Source organism: Humulus lupulus, chromosome 4 (genome assembly GCF_963169125.1).
Source record: "Humulus lupulus chromosome 4, drHumLupu1.1, whole genome shotgun sequence".
Lineage (NCBI taxonomy): Eukaryota > Viridiplantae > Streptophyta > Magnoliopsida > Rosales > Cannabaceae > Humulus > Humulus lupulus.
Genome location: NC_084796.1, coordinates 19,004,172 through 19,018,077, shown reverse-complemented (window position 1 = coordinate 19,018,077; position 13,906 = coordinate 19,004,172). Strand labels below are relative to the sequence as shown.

The 13,906-nt window shown below is 34.8% G+C and overlaps 1 protein-coding gene and 1 non-coding gene across 6 annotated transcripts; one reads left to right on the top strand and one right to left on the bottom strand.

The window, feature by feature from the left end:
- The first annotated feature begins 6,485 nt into the window (after positions 1–6,485).
- Positions 6,486–6,592, top strand: LOC133833261 (small nucleolar RNA R71). Its single transcript, XR_009892653.1, has one exon. It is a non-coding gene; the product is annotated as a small nucleolar RNA R71 (small nucleolar RNA).
- Positions 6,593–9,116: 2,524 nt separating this feature from the next.
- LOC133830115 (uncharacterized) lies at positions 9,117–13,700 on the bottom strand. 5 transcript variants are annotated; one of them, XR_009891915.1, is made up of 6 exons: positions 13,474–13,700; positions 12,823–13,024; positions 12,303–12,418; positions 11,792–12,198; positions 10,686–11,279; positions 9,117–9,665 (listed from the first exon to the last, which is right to left on the bottom strand). XR_009891915.1 is itself a non-coding variant. In XM_062260033.1 (5 exons), exons 2-4 carry the CDS (start codon positions 12,928–12,930, stop codon positions 11,841–11,843), a joined length of 582 nt encoding a protein of 193 aa, XP_062116017.1. In that variant the 5' UTR covers positions 12,931–13,024; positions 13,474–13,700; the 3' UTR covers positions 10,371–11,279; positions 11,792–11,840. The 5 variants fall into 5 exon arrangements, 3 of the variants coding, with proteins under 3 accessions (XP_062116017.1, XP_062116015.1, XP_062116014.1); XR_009891916.1 differs by lacking the exon at positions 9,117–9,665 and adding an exon at positions 10,371–10,606; XM_062260033.1 differs by lacking the exon at positions 9,117–9,665 and having other exon boundaries at positions 10,371–11,279.
- Between the last annotated feature and the right edge of the window lie 206 nt (positions 13,701–13,906).

Here is a 13,906-nt window from a genome sequence, read left to right as displayed (position 1 = left end):
ACATACCAAAATACTCCTAACAAATTCCCCCAAACTTATCCTTTACTCGCCATCGAGTAAAGAACACAACTAAGACTCGATAAAACCTGAACAAACCAAGTTGACAACCATAAAATAGCCTCAAAAATCATGAATACCATATGCATATAATTCTAAAAAAAAGTAACGTGCCACTTCAAATATTAATCCAGAATTTCAAACAAAATATTTCACCCATTCACTGTAATCTATCAAAACTCATGCTCATTCACTTATAACCAATAAATGTAAACAATTGAACCAATCTATGCATGCCAAATTCTCACCATCAATCCACTCAACACAATTATTCCATATGCTTGTTGTACTCACTATTCTCCACTAATGTAAACAAATACTGTGACAGTCAGAATCCCGTGATCCGTAAGGGGAAAGATCAGGTACAAAAGTTGTGCAATCCCACATCGCCTGGGGAAGGTCAAGTGTGATGATTCTAAGACTGTGTAGGTATGGGACTACACAGTTGAAGATGGCTTAAATGGATTGATGGGTACTACCTATATCAACAAGATCCATCTTCTTTTCGGTAGCCCATCACTTGAGAACTCCAAAGTTAAGCGTGCTTGACCTAGAGTAATCTAATGATGGGTGATCTCTTGGGAAGTTTTCCCAGGAAGCATGTGAGTGAGGACAAAGCACGCTGGAAAGACTCGTCTTGGTTTGTAGGGCCAGTCGTCATTCCAGGAAGCAGCCATAATGACGTGGGGCGTTACAATTACACACTTAAAAATCAATAGGACTTTACAAAGCTTGTAATAGATGGCCTAGGTAAAGGTGGATGAGAAGACATTTTAGGCTCAAGTATACCATAAGCATTCAAACCAAGCAACCTCTCCATTTAACTCAACTTCACATACCACTGTTACCCTTTTTTTTTTTCAAGATTGAGAAAAGTTGACTATTTATTCATCACTTTTTTTCTTCTTATTTTTCAAACTACATTCCCCCAAACTTTTAATTTTGAGTAAATAACTTAAGGAATGTAGTTTAATTTGAATTCATAATTTCTTTTCGTTTCTTTTTCTTTTTCTCTTCTTCAATCTTTTTATACACTGAGTAACCACATGTTTCTACATATGTCCCTAAAATATTCAATCCCCCTCCAATCAAAGATATGTTTTTATGCTCATGGTATAAGACAAAGGGAATAATGAATACACAGATGCAAGTATAGGCTCAAAACATGTGTTAAACAATGAAAAATGTCAATTGTAAGGCTCAAGTAGAGTAACTAAGGATAAAATATATAAGGGTTAGCTTGAAATGCTCAATCATACCAAAGATTCCCTATATCCTCTTCCTAAGTATGTATTGTTTAGGATTTCGTCTCAAATAGCAAGCAAGCAAGCTCTAAAAAAATTTCAACTTGTATAATCCACAGTCCAAATTCAACATGCATATACAAAGTTCAACTCCCACATTTACATCTATGAGCAATAGTTCAAACAAGTATCCAATTAACCACAGTGAAGTGACAAAGTATTTCAATCAAGCACACATATTGTTTTTATATGCAGAACTCTTCCTTCAGATTATACAACATAGCATTCACTCAATCTCATCGGCAATAAATTATCAACTTGGTTTATACTCTAACAATACCGTGAAAACTAGACTCAAATACAATAACAACTAATATTAAACTTGAAAAGTAACAAAGAACAGCAAAGCTAAAAATAAATCCATTCCCCCAAACTTAAGAGTAACACTGTCCCCAATGTTAAACTCAAATAAAAAGAAGAGACTTACCTGAGAACCCATTAGAGAACATCAAAATGGAGGAGGCAGTGGAATGGGAGTTATGCTAAAAAAAAATTATGATGGAAACCCTTAAATTGCGTTTCTGGGCCTAATTGGCGTCGCAACGCTGGTATGTAGAGTCGCGGCTCTAATTATGACTTTTCTCAGCACTTTCTCTCTGACTTCCCTAGAGTTGTGGCTCTAATTCTCAATAATTCATGCCAAACTCCTGATTCCAATTAGCATTGAGGCACTATTTATTGTGCTGCGACTCTACATATCTCCCAAAATCCTTATGTAACGACCCCAAATTCGCTAATGAGGCTTAAGGGCCTTGATTAGTGTGTCGAGAGGGCATTATTGGGTTAAATGTGGTTTGCATGAATATATTGATTTAAATGTATGATTATATGGTTAATGATGCTTGTGTGATTATATTGGCTTTTATGTGATATGTGAATATGGTAATTGTGAGAACCACATTATTATGTGGGTAGAACTGCAGAGCACGACTCAAGGCGATCCTAGAGCTAGTTAGCGGGGAAAAAGTCACAACGGGGCTTAGCGGTTGACTTTAGATAAGTCAAGGGTATTTCAGGTATTGGGTAGTTATTCAGACTATCAGGTTATGAAAATAAATATATGGTGAGGACTGCGACCTGCAGGAATAGGAAGTCTAGGCGGGAATATTGGGGGATTTTATCATTTTGCCCTCGGGGACGGTTCCGACACCTCGAGCCTTGGGATTAACTTAACAAGTAAGACAAACTTAAGGAAATCAGTAGACATAAATATTAGACCGACTCTTTCTCAGCCCTTCCCCTTACTCTCTCATTCAAGGAAACACAAAGAGGAAACCATTGAGAATTTAGTGAATCAAGCTGGGAATTTATGAGAATTGAGGTGGGGATTTGGAGGCTTAGCTCAAGAATTAATCAAGAACGAAATCAGGGCTAAGGTAAGCACTTAATTTCCTTTTCTGTGGTTAGAAATTATGGATTTTGGTTGGGTTTTGAGGTAAATATGGTTTTGATGTTTAAAGACAGAATTAAGGAGGAAAGCTTGGGAATTAGCTTGGTTTTGGCTTGGTGAAGTGGTCCAGCAGAAGAGGTAAGTCTCAACTCATGATTTAGAAGTTTTAATTTGGGTTTGAATGGCTGGTTTGAGTGTTTATAGCTCTTGAGTTTCAGAATTTGAAAAGAGAATTCTAGTGTATGTTAGGTTGGGTTTTGTGTGGAATTATGTTGTTTAAGTCATGCTAAAAGTGTTGGGATTGTTGGGTGTTGAAGTAGGGAGCTTAAGGGTGGTTTTGGCTAAGGTTTCAAGCCTAGAAATGGTGGGAACTCTGGGCTTGAAGGGAAGGGCCGCGGCTCTGTTCTAGAGCGCTGCGACCCTAGGAAGAAGAAAAGCCAAGGGGGCTCGGCCCAAGGCAAGGGCCGCGGCGCGTGTCCTCTTCCAGGGGTGGTCCTCGACTCTGTTTGAGGCTAGGGCCGCGGCTAAGCTTCAAGGGCCGCAGCCCTTAGTTATGCACTTGAACTTTTAGGGATTTTAGGCATGGGAATGTGGTCTAAATTGCTCGAGATTGTTTTCACCACCGTGCTTGGTGGAATTCGGATTCCCGGAAGCTAGTTTTGTAACCGGAAACCCTAATTTGAATATTAATGGAACCTTGTACTTTGGTTGTGACTAGGTGATAAAAGCTTAGGCTCGGGAACGGATCGTGCCTGAGGAGTGTTGCTCGTAAATAATTACTGCAAAGATCAAAGGTAAGAAAACTGCACCTGGTTGAATATATGTGACGGGCCTAAGGGCTCCCTATTGTGAATGCTTGAAAAGATGGTATTATGCCATGCAAGCTATTTAGTGAACCAACGGCCTAAGGGTGCCAAGGGTTACACTAGCGCACAGGGCGCGGCTCGGCCACTGGTAGCCGAGGACAGCTTAAAATGCACTGAGCTCGGTTTAAGTGGGCCGGAGTCAGTGGGATAAACAGAGGGTGCGACCTAAGTTGTCGGCCCTGATTATTATGTGATATGAATGTTATAAGTGTTTGATTGCATCCATGACTCTGAATATATGCTAAGTGGTATTAATGTGGATTATTTGATGAGAGTTCATGCTTGGTGAATTTTACTGTCTGATATCATTGATTGTGTTGCATTCCATGTTTTCTTGCTGGGCCTTGGCTCACGGGTGCTACGTGGTGCAGGTAAAGGCAAGGGCAAGTTGGATCATCCTTGATTGGAGAGCTCAGCACGCGGAATGTACATGGCCAGCCACTCAGCCACCACGGTTGAGGTTTAGGCAGGGACGTGAAACCCAGAGATTGTCTATTTTGCCTTAGTATGGCTTACCTTTGTTTATGTACTTTTGGAAGTCTGTAAATCAACTTTTACCTCTATTTCTTTTGGGATCCCGTGTATATAACAATTTAATTATATAAATGAGTCTTATGAGACCAAAACCTTTTTAACCCTAGCTCATACATGTTTAATGACACGTTTTCAAATTAATGGCTTGATTAGCAAGTCTTGCACCTTTACAAGTACACAGTGTAGCGGTCTTGGCTATCCAGGGCGCTACACCTTACCTCCTCTGACTTAGGCAGCGCTGCAGCTCTAACTCCTTGAGCTGCAGCTCTAATTCAAATTTTCTAGCTCCTCCTCTTCTGATCACATTAGAGCTGCGACTCTAATTCAACTTTTGTGTTGTTTTGCTGCTCTTTCTTCACTTTTTTCACGGTTCTAATTACATAAATTATTAACAAAAACTAAACAAAAATTAAACAAAATAAAATAGTTCAAATAAAAATAGCATAAAAATAGAAAATAATGAAAACATAAACTTGAGATGCCTCTCAAGGGCGTTGTCTTTAATGTCATTTAGCCGGACGCTGACCTCTTTCTTAAATTCAACTCGGATCCAAACCACCCCTCTTGTCCTTGAGAGCCATAGTATCATGACAAGATACTCGTTTCTTGATACTGCACATTTTTGGAACTTTCCACTGCTCACGAAACAATCGAGTTTTCTCACAAAAGATCATTTTCACTTTCTGACGAACTATTCGCTTTCCACCTTCAACCATAGATTTTTTTTAGTAACTTCAAGCTTATTACCCTCACTTTCCACCACATCAATTCTACAACACGTTGGAACCTCCGTTGTTGCAAAAACATTAAATATTACCTCTTCTTTTTGCACTCGCATTTTTGCACATCTATTAAGGCCCTACCCGTTGCTAAAAATGGTCTTCCAAGAATAATAGGAATATTTTCATCTTCCTCCATATCAAGAATAATAAAATCTGCATGAAAGATGAATTTATCGACCTTTACTAACACATCTTCTATGATCCCCCTTAGATGAGCCAGTGATCGATCGGCCATTTGCAAAGACACGGTAGTAGGTCGATCTTATCCCAATTTTAACTTTCAAAAAATATATTAAAGCATTAGATTTATACTAGCCCCTAAATCACATAAATCATTTCTCACCATTGAACCCCCTATAGAGCATGGAATGTTGAAACTACCCGAATCTTTAAGCTTGGGAGGTAGCTTCTTTTGAAGTATCGCACTACACTCCTCAGTAAGTGCCACTGTCTCATAATCCTCTAGTTTCCTTTTCTTCGTCAAAATTTCTTTCATAAACTTCATAAAACTCAGCATTTTTTCAAGTGCTTTGGCAAAAGGAATGTTGATGTGTAGCTTTCGAAAGATATCCAAAAATTTAGAAAACTGCTTGTCAAGCTTAATCTTTTGAAGCCTCTGAGGATATGAGATCTTTATATGGTGATCTATGCTTATTTCTGGCTGCTTTTTCTTAAGGTTCTCATTAACCTCTTCTTCCAATTCATGACTGATTGTTAACCCTTTTTCTCATCGACCACTTTCATTAATTGAATAGGCTTTTTACTGGGCTCTTCTAACTCATTACCACCCCTCAAAGATATCACATTGCATTGTTCTTTTAGATTTACTTCTGTAGTGCTTGGTAAGTTCCCTTGAGCACGGGTTGTCATTAGGTTAGCCAACTGACCAATTTGAGTCTCCAAATTTTGAATAGATGCCCTTGTCTCAGTCATGAATTGGTTCAGTACATCAGGATGTGCTTCAGGTTGCTTCATAGGTATTTGCTGTTGTTGTGGTCTATTTTGTGATTGATAAAACCCATGTGGAGGTCGTGGATACTGAGGTTGATTCTGCTAAAACTGTTGCTGACTACCCTGACCACTTGTCCAGGAAAATTTTGGGTGATTCCACCACCCTGGATTGTAACTCATTGAATATGGGTTGTTGGAAGGCCTTAGGAAGTTCCCTATTGCTTGCACTTGCTCCATAGACATGTTGTTAAAATCAGTCGTGGTGCATTGTTCAAATAAATGAGGTCCTCCACATAACTCACACATGACTTGCATTTGCATAACTGGAGCTTGAATATTATTCTGATGTAACTGTTTTGTCAATATTGCCACTTGAGCTGACAACATGGAGATGGCATCCAATTCATGCACTCCAGCCACCTTCTTAGCAGTTTCTCTTTCTGATGGCCACTGATAGTTATTCATAGCAATTTCTTCCAACAGATCATAAGCCTCATTAGCGCTCTTACTCATGAATGCTCCTCCAGACGCTACATCAATGATTGTGTGAGTAGTACCACACAAACCATTGTAAAAAATATGGACTAACATCCATTTTTCAATTCCATGATGGGGACATTTTCTCAGTAGCTCCTTGAACCTCTCCCATGCATAATAAAGTGACTCGCCATCTCTTTGGTTGAAATTGTTTTTTTCACCTCTATACCTTGCAGACAGCGATGGTGGGAAAAATTTGGCCAAATTTTTTTGAGTGAGCTCCTCCCATGTTGTGATAGAATTGACTTCCAAGGAAATAAGTCAACTCTTTGATCGGTCCCTTAGTGAAAACGGGAATAGTCTGTTGAACGAAAAAGAAATATAAAATAAAAATATAATAATATATATTATTATAAAAAGTGGTATCAGTAAAATTAGTGGAGATGAATATCTCCACTTTTCTCTCCATCTTCCCACGTTCCATCTCTCACCACTCTTCACATACTCCACTATCTTTTCCACTTGACGTAAAATAAAGTCTATAAAAAGGGAAATAAATCAGACACAAGAGGAGGAGAAAGAGAAGGGAAGAGAAAACTCTGTCAAAATTCTAAGAGTGATTACAATAAAAAAAAATACAAGAGAGAAACTAAAAAAAATATACAAAGAGTTAAGATTTTCATCTTCAAGAATTCTACAAAGTAAGTACTAGGGTTTGCCCCTATTTTCTTTTTGGTATTCCAAAGATCTTTTCTTCTTCACTGATTTTCTTCTTTTGTCTTTGGTCCACTTAGACCTAGGCTATATAGGCCTACAAAAGGTCTGCAAAAGTGAGATATAGCCAAAGAGGAAAGGAGAAATATTGATTTCTCTATGTTGTTATGCTGTCCAATTCTCTCTTAAAATTAAAATTGACTTTCATGTTGTTCATGATCCACTTTGACCTAGACTTTATAAGCCAACAAAAGGTCTCCAAAAGTAAGATATAGCCGTGGAGAACATAATAAATCATAAAATTCATAGACCAATGTATTGTCCAAATCGAATTAAGATAGCAAAAAAATTGCAAACTCATTGTAACTGCATTAAATCAAAAGGAATGAATGCTAAATTCACTTCATAAAATCTGCTGAAAAAATGGACAAATTCGTCAAAGTATAAACACTTCTGAATGTTATAGTCAATATCTATTTTGGGTGAAGGTTCAATCAAAAGACATTTTGTAATATTCCAAATATAAAGAAAAAGCATCATACGAGGGATCCATTATTTTTCTCAATCCCATTACGTGGATATTTACCGTAGTAAACAAACCCAAAATTGAACTCAAGGATAAAACCATTTTATACATTCAGCAAAAGACAATGTGAGAAAATACTATGAAAGATCCACATGCTATACATATATAAAATGTCAGTGAAATCAATGTTTCTTTTGGTCTTTTGAAAAGTCAAACGTGACTTTGAACCTATAACATCTTCATTTAATATACATTTATGCAAATGTTTAAATAAAAAAAAAATGGAAACCAAATCCAAAAGTCACAAGTCAAACTAATAAATCAAAAGTAAAGAAATATCAGTTTTAAACAAAAAATAATAATAATGTTTTAAGTTTTGCTCCTAGTCGAATCTGTAAGCCACACTCAATAAACATATATATAGATATATATATATATATTTAATTAACCTGAGAAGAATAGTTATATATGTATATACATATAAAATCAGACTACCTCAAAAAATAAAAAAAATGAGGTGTATTGTTCATATATAAAAATATATATTTCAAAGGAGCTTATATTGAGTATAACAAATTTATGTGTATGTTCGGTCAAAAAATGATAACTTATTATATGACTCTCACTTTATTTTTATAAAACTATTGAATAGACTCAGAGATATAACTAATAATCAAATAATATATTAAAAAACAAAATATCTCAAATTTGAAATCAAATTTAAATTTGAATTTTAAGATAATTATATTATATGATAAATCCTCAAACATAAATACAGTCAGATTTTATCTCAAAATTTTAAAGTAAAATTTGAATTTTAAAATAGTGATATTAACCAATATAAAATTTTAGATTTATTCTTCAAATTTTTTGGAATAATCAATTAAAATATTAATCAAATAATCTCTTTATATATAAAACAAATTCTTGAAAATATATATGTATATAAAGAGATTTCAAGACATAAAATTATCATAAAAAATGATAAAATTCTAAAACCATGTAATTGGTATAAAATTTTCAAATCCCAAATGAAGCTTATTAAAGCATCTGAAATAATAAAATCTATTTTAAATGGTATCTCAAAGAGGTCTTTTACCTCAACAAAAATCCCAAAAGATGTCTTTTACCTCAAAATTCAAAAGTGCACTAAAGTAACTTCAAAACCATATAAAATGGTATTTTAAAGAGGTCATTCGCCTCAAAGCATCTCCAAAATAAGAATACTCAGATTTCAAAGTGACGTTGCCAACCTCAAAAAATTCTAAAATATCACAAATGTCTAGAACTACAAGTGACTTGATACTTCGTAAAGAAGGTATGTACGCAACTCAGACAGTCAAATTTACTGAGTGTAGTCGCAATTCCAAATTCCTCAAAATTTTCCCAAAATTACACAAGTACTTAATATCATCATAATTTGAATCAAAATGTTTTTCTTTAAATAAAAATAGTAGTAATTAAGAAGTTATTCTTATAATCTTGGATGGGTCAAACTCAAATTAATAAACTCTTATGCTATAAAATTGACATAGGTGAAATTGTGTTTGACATTAATTTTAATATATTAAATTTGAAAATTTTGTCTAACACAGTCTCATCCTCACTACATCATTTGTCACTCCATTCACCTTAAATGTGGCGCAGAGCTCTAGGAAATTAGCCAAATGTAAGTCCGGATCTTCCGTTGGTGATCTCCCAAACTGAACTGATGATTGTACCAATTGCATAATAGTAGGCTTAATTTCAAAATTATTAGCCTCAACCGCTGGAGATCTAATGCATGACTGTGCCACCGTGACAGTAGGTAGCACATAGTCCCTCAAACTTTTTTGTGTTGGTTGCTGAACTGGTGTAACTTGTTCAGCAACGCCTGCGCTGCTATCCCAACATTAATATTCTCAACGTTGTCATGGGCAATGTTGTAAACCCTATCGTTACCTCTGTTCTGCACCATTCTTTCTAACATTCTCTATTTCGATTTCTTCTACATGTTTTCTCAATTTCAAGATCAACAGATAGCCTTGATTCCAACCCCTGTCGTCACATAAACTATGTGAATACCTGAAATCACAAATTGCGAAAAACCAGAATGAGAAGGGTATAAAAGAAAAACAACCAAATTAGAAAAAGAATTAATTTCTTGATATTAGTAAAAACAGTTTCCGGCAACAGCGCCAAAAATTTGTTACAGATTTTCTACACGCAAGTATATGCATTCGTTTAACAAGTAATACAATGTAAGAAAGGTCAAACCCACAATAATTGTTACCAAGTACAAATCATTAATTATAATATTCTATTTGGTTAATGATAATTTGATTATAAGAATTAAGTAAAACCATTGAAATAAGAACGTAATTGCAAGAATAAAAGATAAAACTATTCAATAATTAAATGAACTAGGGCAATTAGCTTCATCTACCCTCCACTTTATACTTTAGTAATACAAATTATACTATTCAATTCTCTCTAGTGATAGTAGATCAACAAAAATAACTTATATTCGTACTGGGATATAAAAGTCTCAACCTTATGTAAATTTTCTACATCTCTGTGATAAATGAACATAAGACACGCATTAAGTAAGACAACCCTAAAGTTACATAGACCAAATAGGTACTCACGTCCTATAATGAAATCTATATCTATTCAATTACAACATAATCAATTCTCACTTCTCTGATTTCGAATCAAAATCATATAAATCATGTAATAGATGGTTAGTCAATCACAAGCATTAAGCATAAATTTAAATAGATCACAAGATAGAATAGAAACCATAAAACTTGCATTAATTCAAAATAAAATTTTAGGAGAATCCATTAACACCCTAGAAAAAGAGTTTAGTTCATGACAAAATTCATAATAACCATAGAAGAATTGAAAAGCATCCAAATTACAAAAATTAAAAGTAGAAAAGAAGAAAAACTATGACAAGTTCTTTGATTCCACCAGCAATCCTCCACAATGTGCCTCTCTCCGTCTCCTAGGGTTCATCTTCTCTAAAAAACGTCATTAAGAAAGCTTTTATAGTCCCTAATTAATTATGTGCGAAAGAACAAAATTGCCCTTGAAAAATACCTTAAATTCTGCTTCCGTACGGACTGGCGCTATGGCTCTGGGTTGCTTCACGTTCCAGATTTCGTCTCTGGAGTATGTAGCACTGCAGCTCTATCTGGTAGAGCCACAGCACTAATTCTGGCTGAATTTTTTTTTGTTCACTGTTACTCTGAGGGCTACAACTCTAGTTCCAAATTTTCACCAAATCATCAATTTGACCCCCGGTTTCGCTCAATTTCCATTCCTTAGCCCGTTTAACACAATTTCTTCAAGAATTAAATCCCTAATTAATTATGTGCGAAAGGACAAAATTGCCCTTGAAAAATACCTTAAATTTTGCTTCTGTACGGACTGGCGCTATGGCTCTGGGTTGCTTCACGTTCCAGATTTTGTCTCTGGAGTATGTAGCACCGCAGCTCTATCTGGTAGAGCCGCAGCACTAATTCTGGCTGAATTTTTCTTTCTTCTCTGTTACTCTGAGGGCTGCGGCTCTAATTCCAAATTTTCACCGGTTTCGCCCAATTTCCATTCCTTAGCCCGTTTAACACCATTTCTTCAAGAATTAAATGTTTTTCCTCCAATTTCAAGTTATTTCTTTAATAACCACACTTAATCCTGAAAACACAATAAACACCAACATAATATCACACAAAACTAAATAAAAGACTAAAATTGCATCTTAAAACACGTCTTAAAAACATACCAAAACTATTCTAATCCTAACAATGTGTATAACAAGATACGAGAAATGGAGGAGTTAATGGTTTTAAAAAAGGTAATGTATTTTAATATTCTTAATTAATAAAAGATTTTAACCGACAAATACATAAACAAATGAAATAAATTAACAAAAGATATCAATAAAATCAAATAATATAATAAAGAAAATAAATCATAATTATTTTTGAATGGGATATTAAAAAGTAATAATGTTTAAATAAGAAAAAGGTAATGAAACAAATCTTGTAGAGCTTAATATCTATTCAAATAAATAAACAAGGCATGAAGATGAAGTACTGCAAAATTAAGGGCACAAATTCAGAAAGTTCAACCAACGAGAACTCTTGATAAAATTATTGAACTGGATTAAATTCATACTGTATGAGGAAAAAATAAAAATGTCAAACCTATTCATACACATGTAATGTTGCCAAAAAAGCTCAAATGTTTAAGAGTTCATGTCTTGGAACTTTTTAGTGGAGATTTACTAGCTTCTTCTGCTAAAGAAGAAGAATCATCATGCTTGCTTGTTAAATCATTTTCTTCTGCTGTACTTATTTCATTATAACTCCTTTTCTTTGAGGCTGAATTTGATTTCTCCTTTTCACTCTCATCATTCCTCTCTTTCGCTTTCTCATTTGCAATATCTTTACCGGTTTGAGTTTCAGCATCTGAAGTAGGAAATAATGGAGGCTCCTGGCCACTCAATCGACAAAATACCCTTTCAACTGTTTCACTGATTTCCTTTCCCAGTCCATTATTGTCTAAAATAAGATCCCAGACCGACTTAGAGGCCTTCTCAAGTACAGGAGTCCTACACCAACAAATATGTCATAACTTGATTGCCTAAACAACTCACACAAATGCAAGATAGCTTAGAAAAGACTAAACGAAACATTAAGAAACATAGAAACTCACTCAAGTTCCTGTCTGAGGGCATCAAAAAGCTCCCTTTTGGTCTGTTTTTCTGCACCAGGAGTATTAAGAACCTTACTCTGTTCTGCCATTTTAATAGTAGTATTCTTAAGTTCTTCCTGTAAAGGAAAAGTACATGCATAAATATTAATTCACAAAATTCCTAAAATTTCCAGGACTTCCAAAACTACACATCATACCCTCAAAAACTTTCCACAGAATTTGAAACCCCACATCACAGAAAAGCTTAACAAAAGTCTTGCATTCAGGCTCAGCAAGTTTCAACTATTAAGAGCGATATGGACTAAGAATAACAATACCATACTTAAATCTCATACCAAAAGATTTAACCAAAATCCCGATTCAGATTTAACATGTTCTATTGGCCTCATGAGAAAAATTTCACCGCAACAAAGTCGTTGAGCTAAAAAAGCAGAAAATTTCCATATAATTTCAGGGCAATATAATTATCTAATTAAAAAAAATATATAAATTATTAATAGTGAAGAATAAGAAGAGTTACATTGGCTTTGAGCTGGTTGATGATCTTCAATCTGAGGGAATCAATGGTGCCATCATTCATCAGCATTTCCAACACATCTTCTGGGGTTATCAGTGACGATGACGCCATTTAAACGCGTAACCCAGAAGTCCTCCTTCACTAACTTTCCAGCTCCTATGAATCCGAAATCCAAAATCGATGTAGGGAAAATGAGAACCAAAGTCTGGAAAGTCTCGATTTTTCATCAGAATTTGAGAAATAATTGCTTTACACTAAGTTTAGAGTAATAAAACTTGTGTCTGTTAGAGAATAAAGTACTCCAAAGTTTTGGGCAATTCAACAAGTTCTTATATAACAAGTAAAACCAATGAATTAACATACAATATAGTCAAATAGTCTTTAATTTCAGGTTTACAAGCAAGACAAGTTAATATGAAAATTTACGAATATCATTACTTGACTCAGCTTCAAGTGCACGAAAAGTTTAAACAAACGAAACGAGTCAGTGTCATCAATTCAAAACAGAGTTTTGCCCCTAATCATGCATCGAAACCCTAGCACTTGCCCAAATCAAAACTCAAATTCAATAAATTAAACAATGTAACATATCATAACAAATGCATACAAATTAAACTATTATCTGAGAAGAAAAGAAAATGAGAAGAAGAAAACCTTGATCTTGTTAATAGTGGCGGTGGTCGGGGGCAGCGGTGTTGATACGTCGGCGACGATAAGTGGTGGTGGAGACGGAGAAGGAAAACCAGAAGCCAATGGGAGAAACTATAAGAAAACGATGAATATGATCCTTTTTCTACTTTTCGGGTTTAGATTTGGATTGGGCTTACAGTTTCTATGTTAGGTTTTTCTTTTCAGCAATATCTACAAATAATAGGAAATTAAATGGAAAATCTCATAGATTTGAGGTTGAGTAAAAATACCGACTTTTATTTAAAAATAGGGATTTATTTACTTGTTATTCTATATTTTTACAAAATATCATTTTGGTACTATCTATTTTTAATAATGCTTATATGGTACTCTGTATTTTAGAATTATACATATTTGATACCCTAGACTCAGATTTGAGAGATAAAATTTTGTCAAT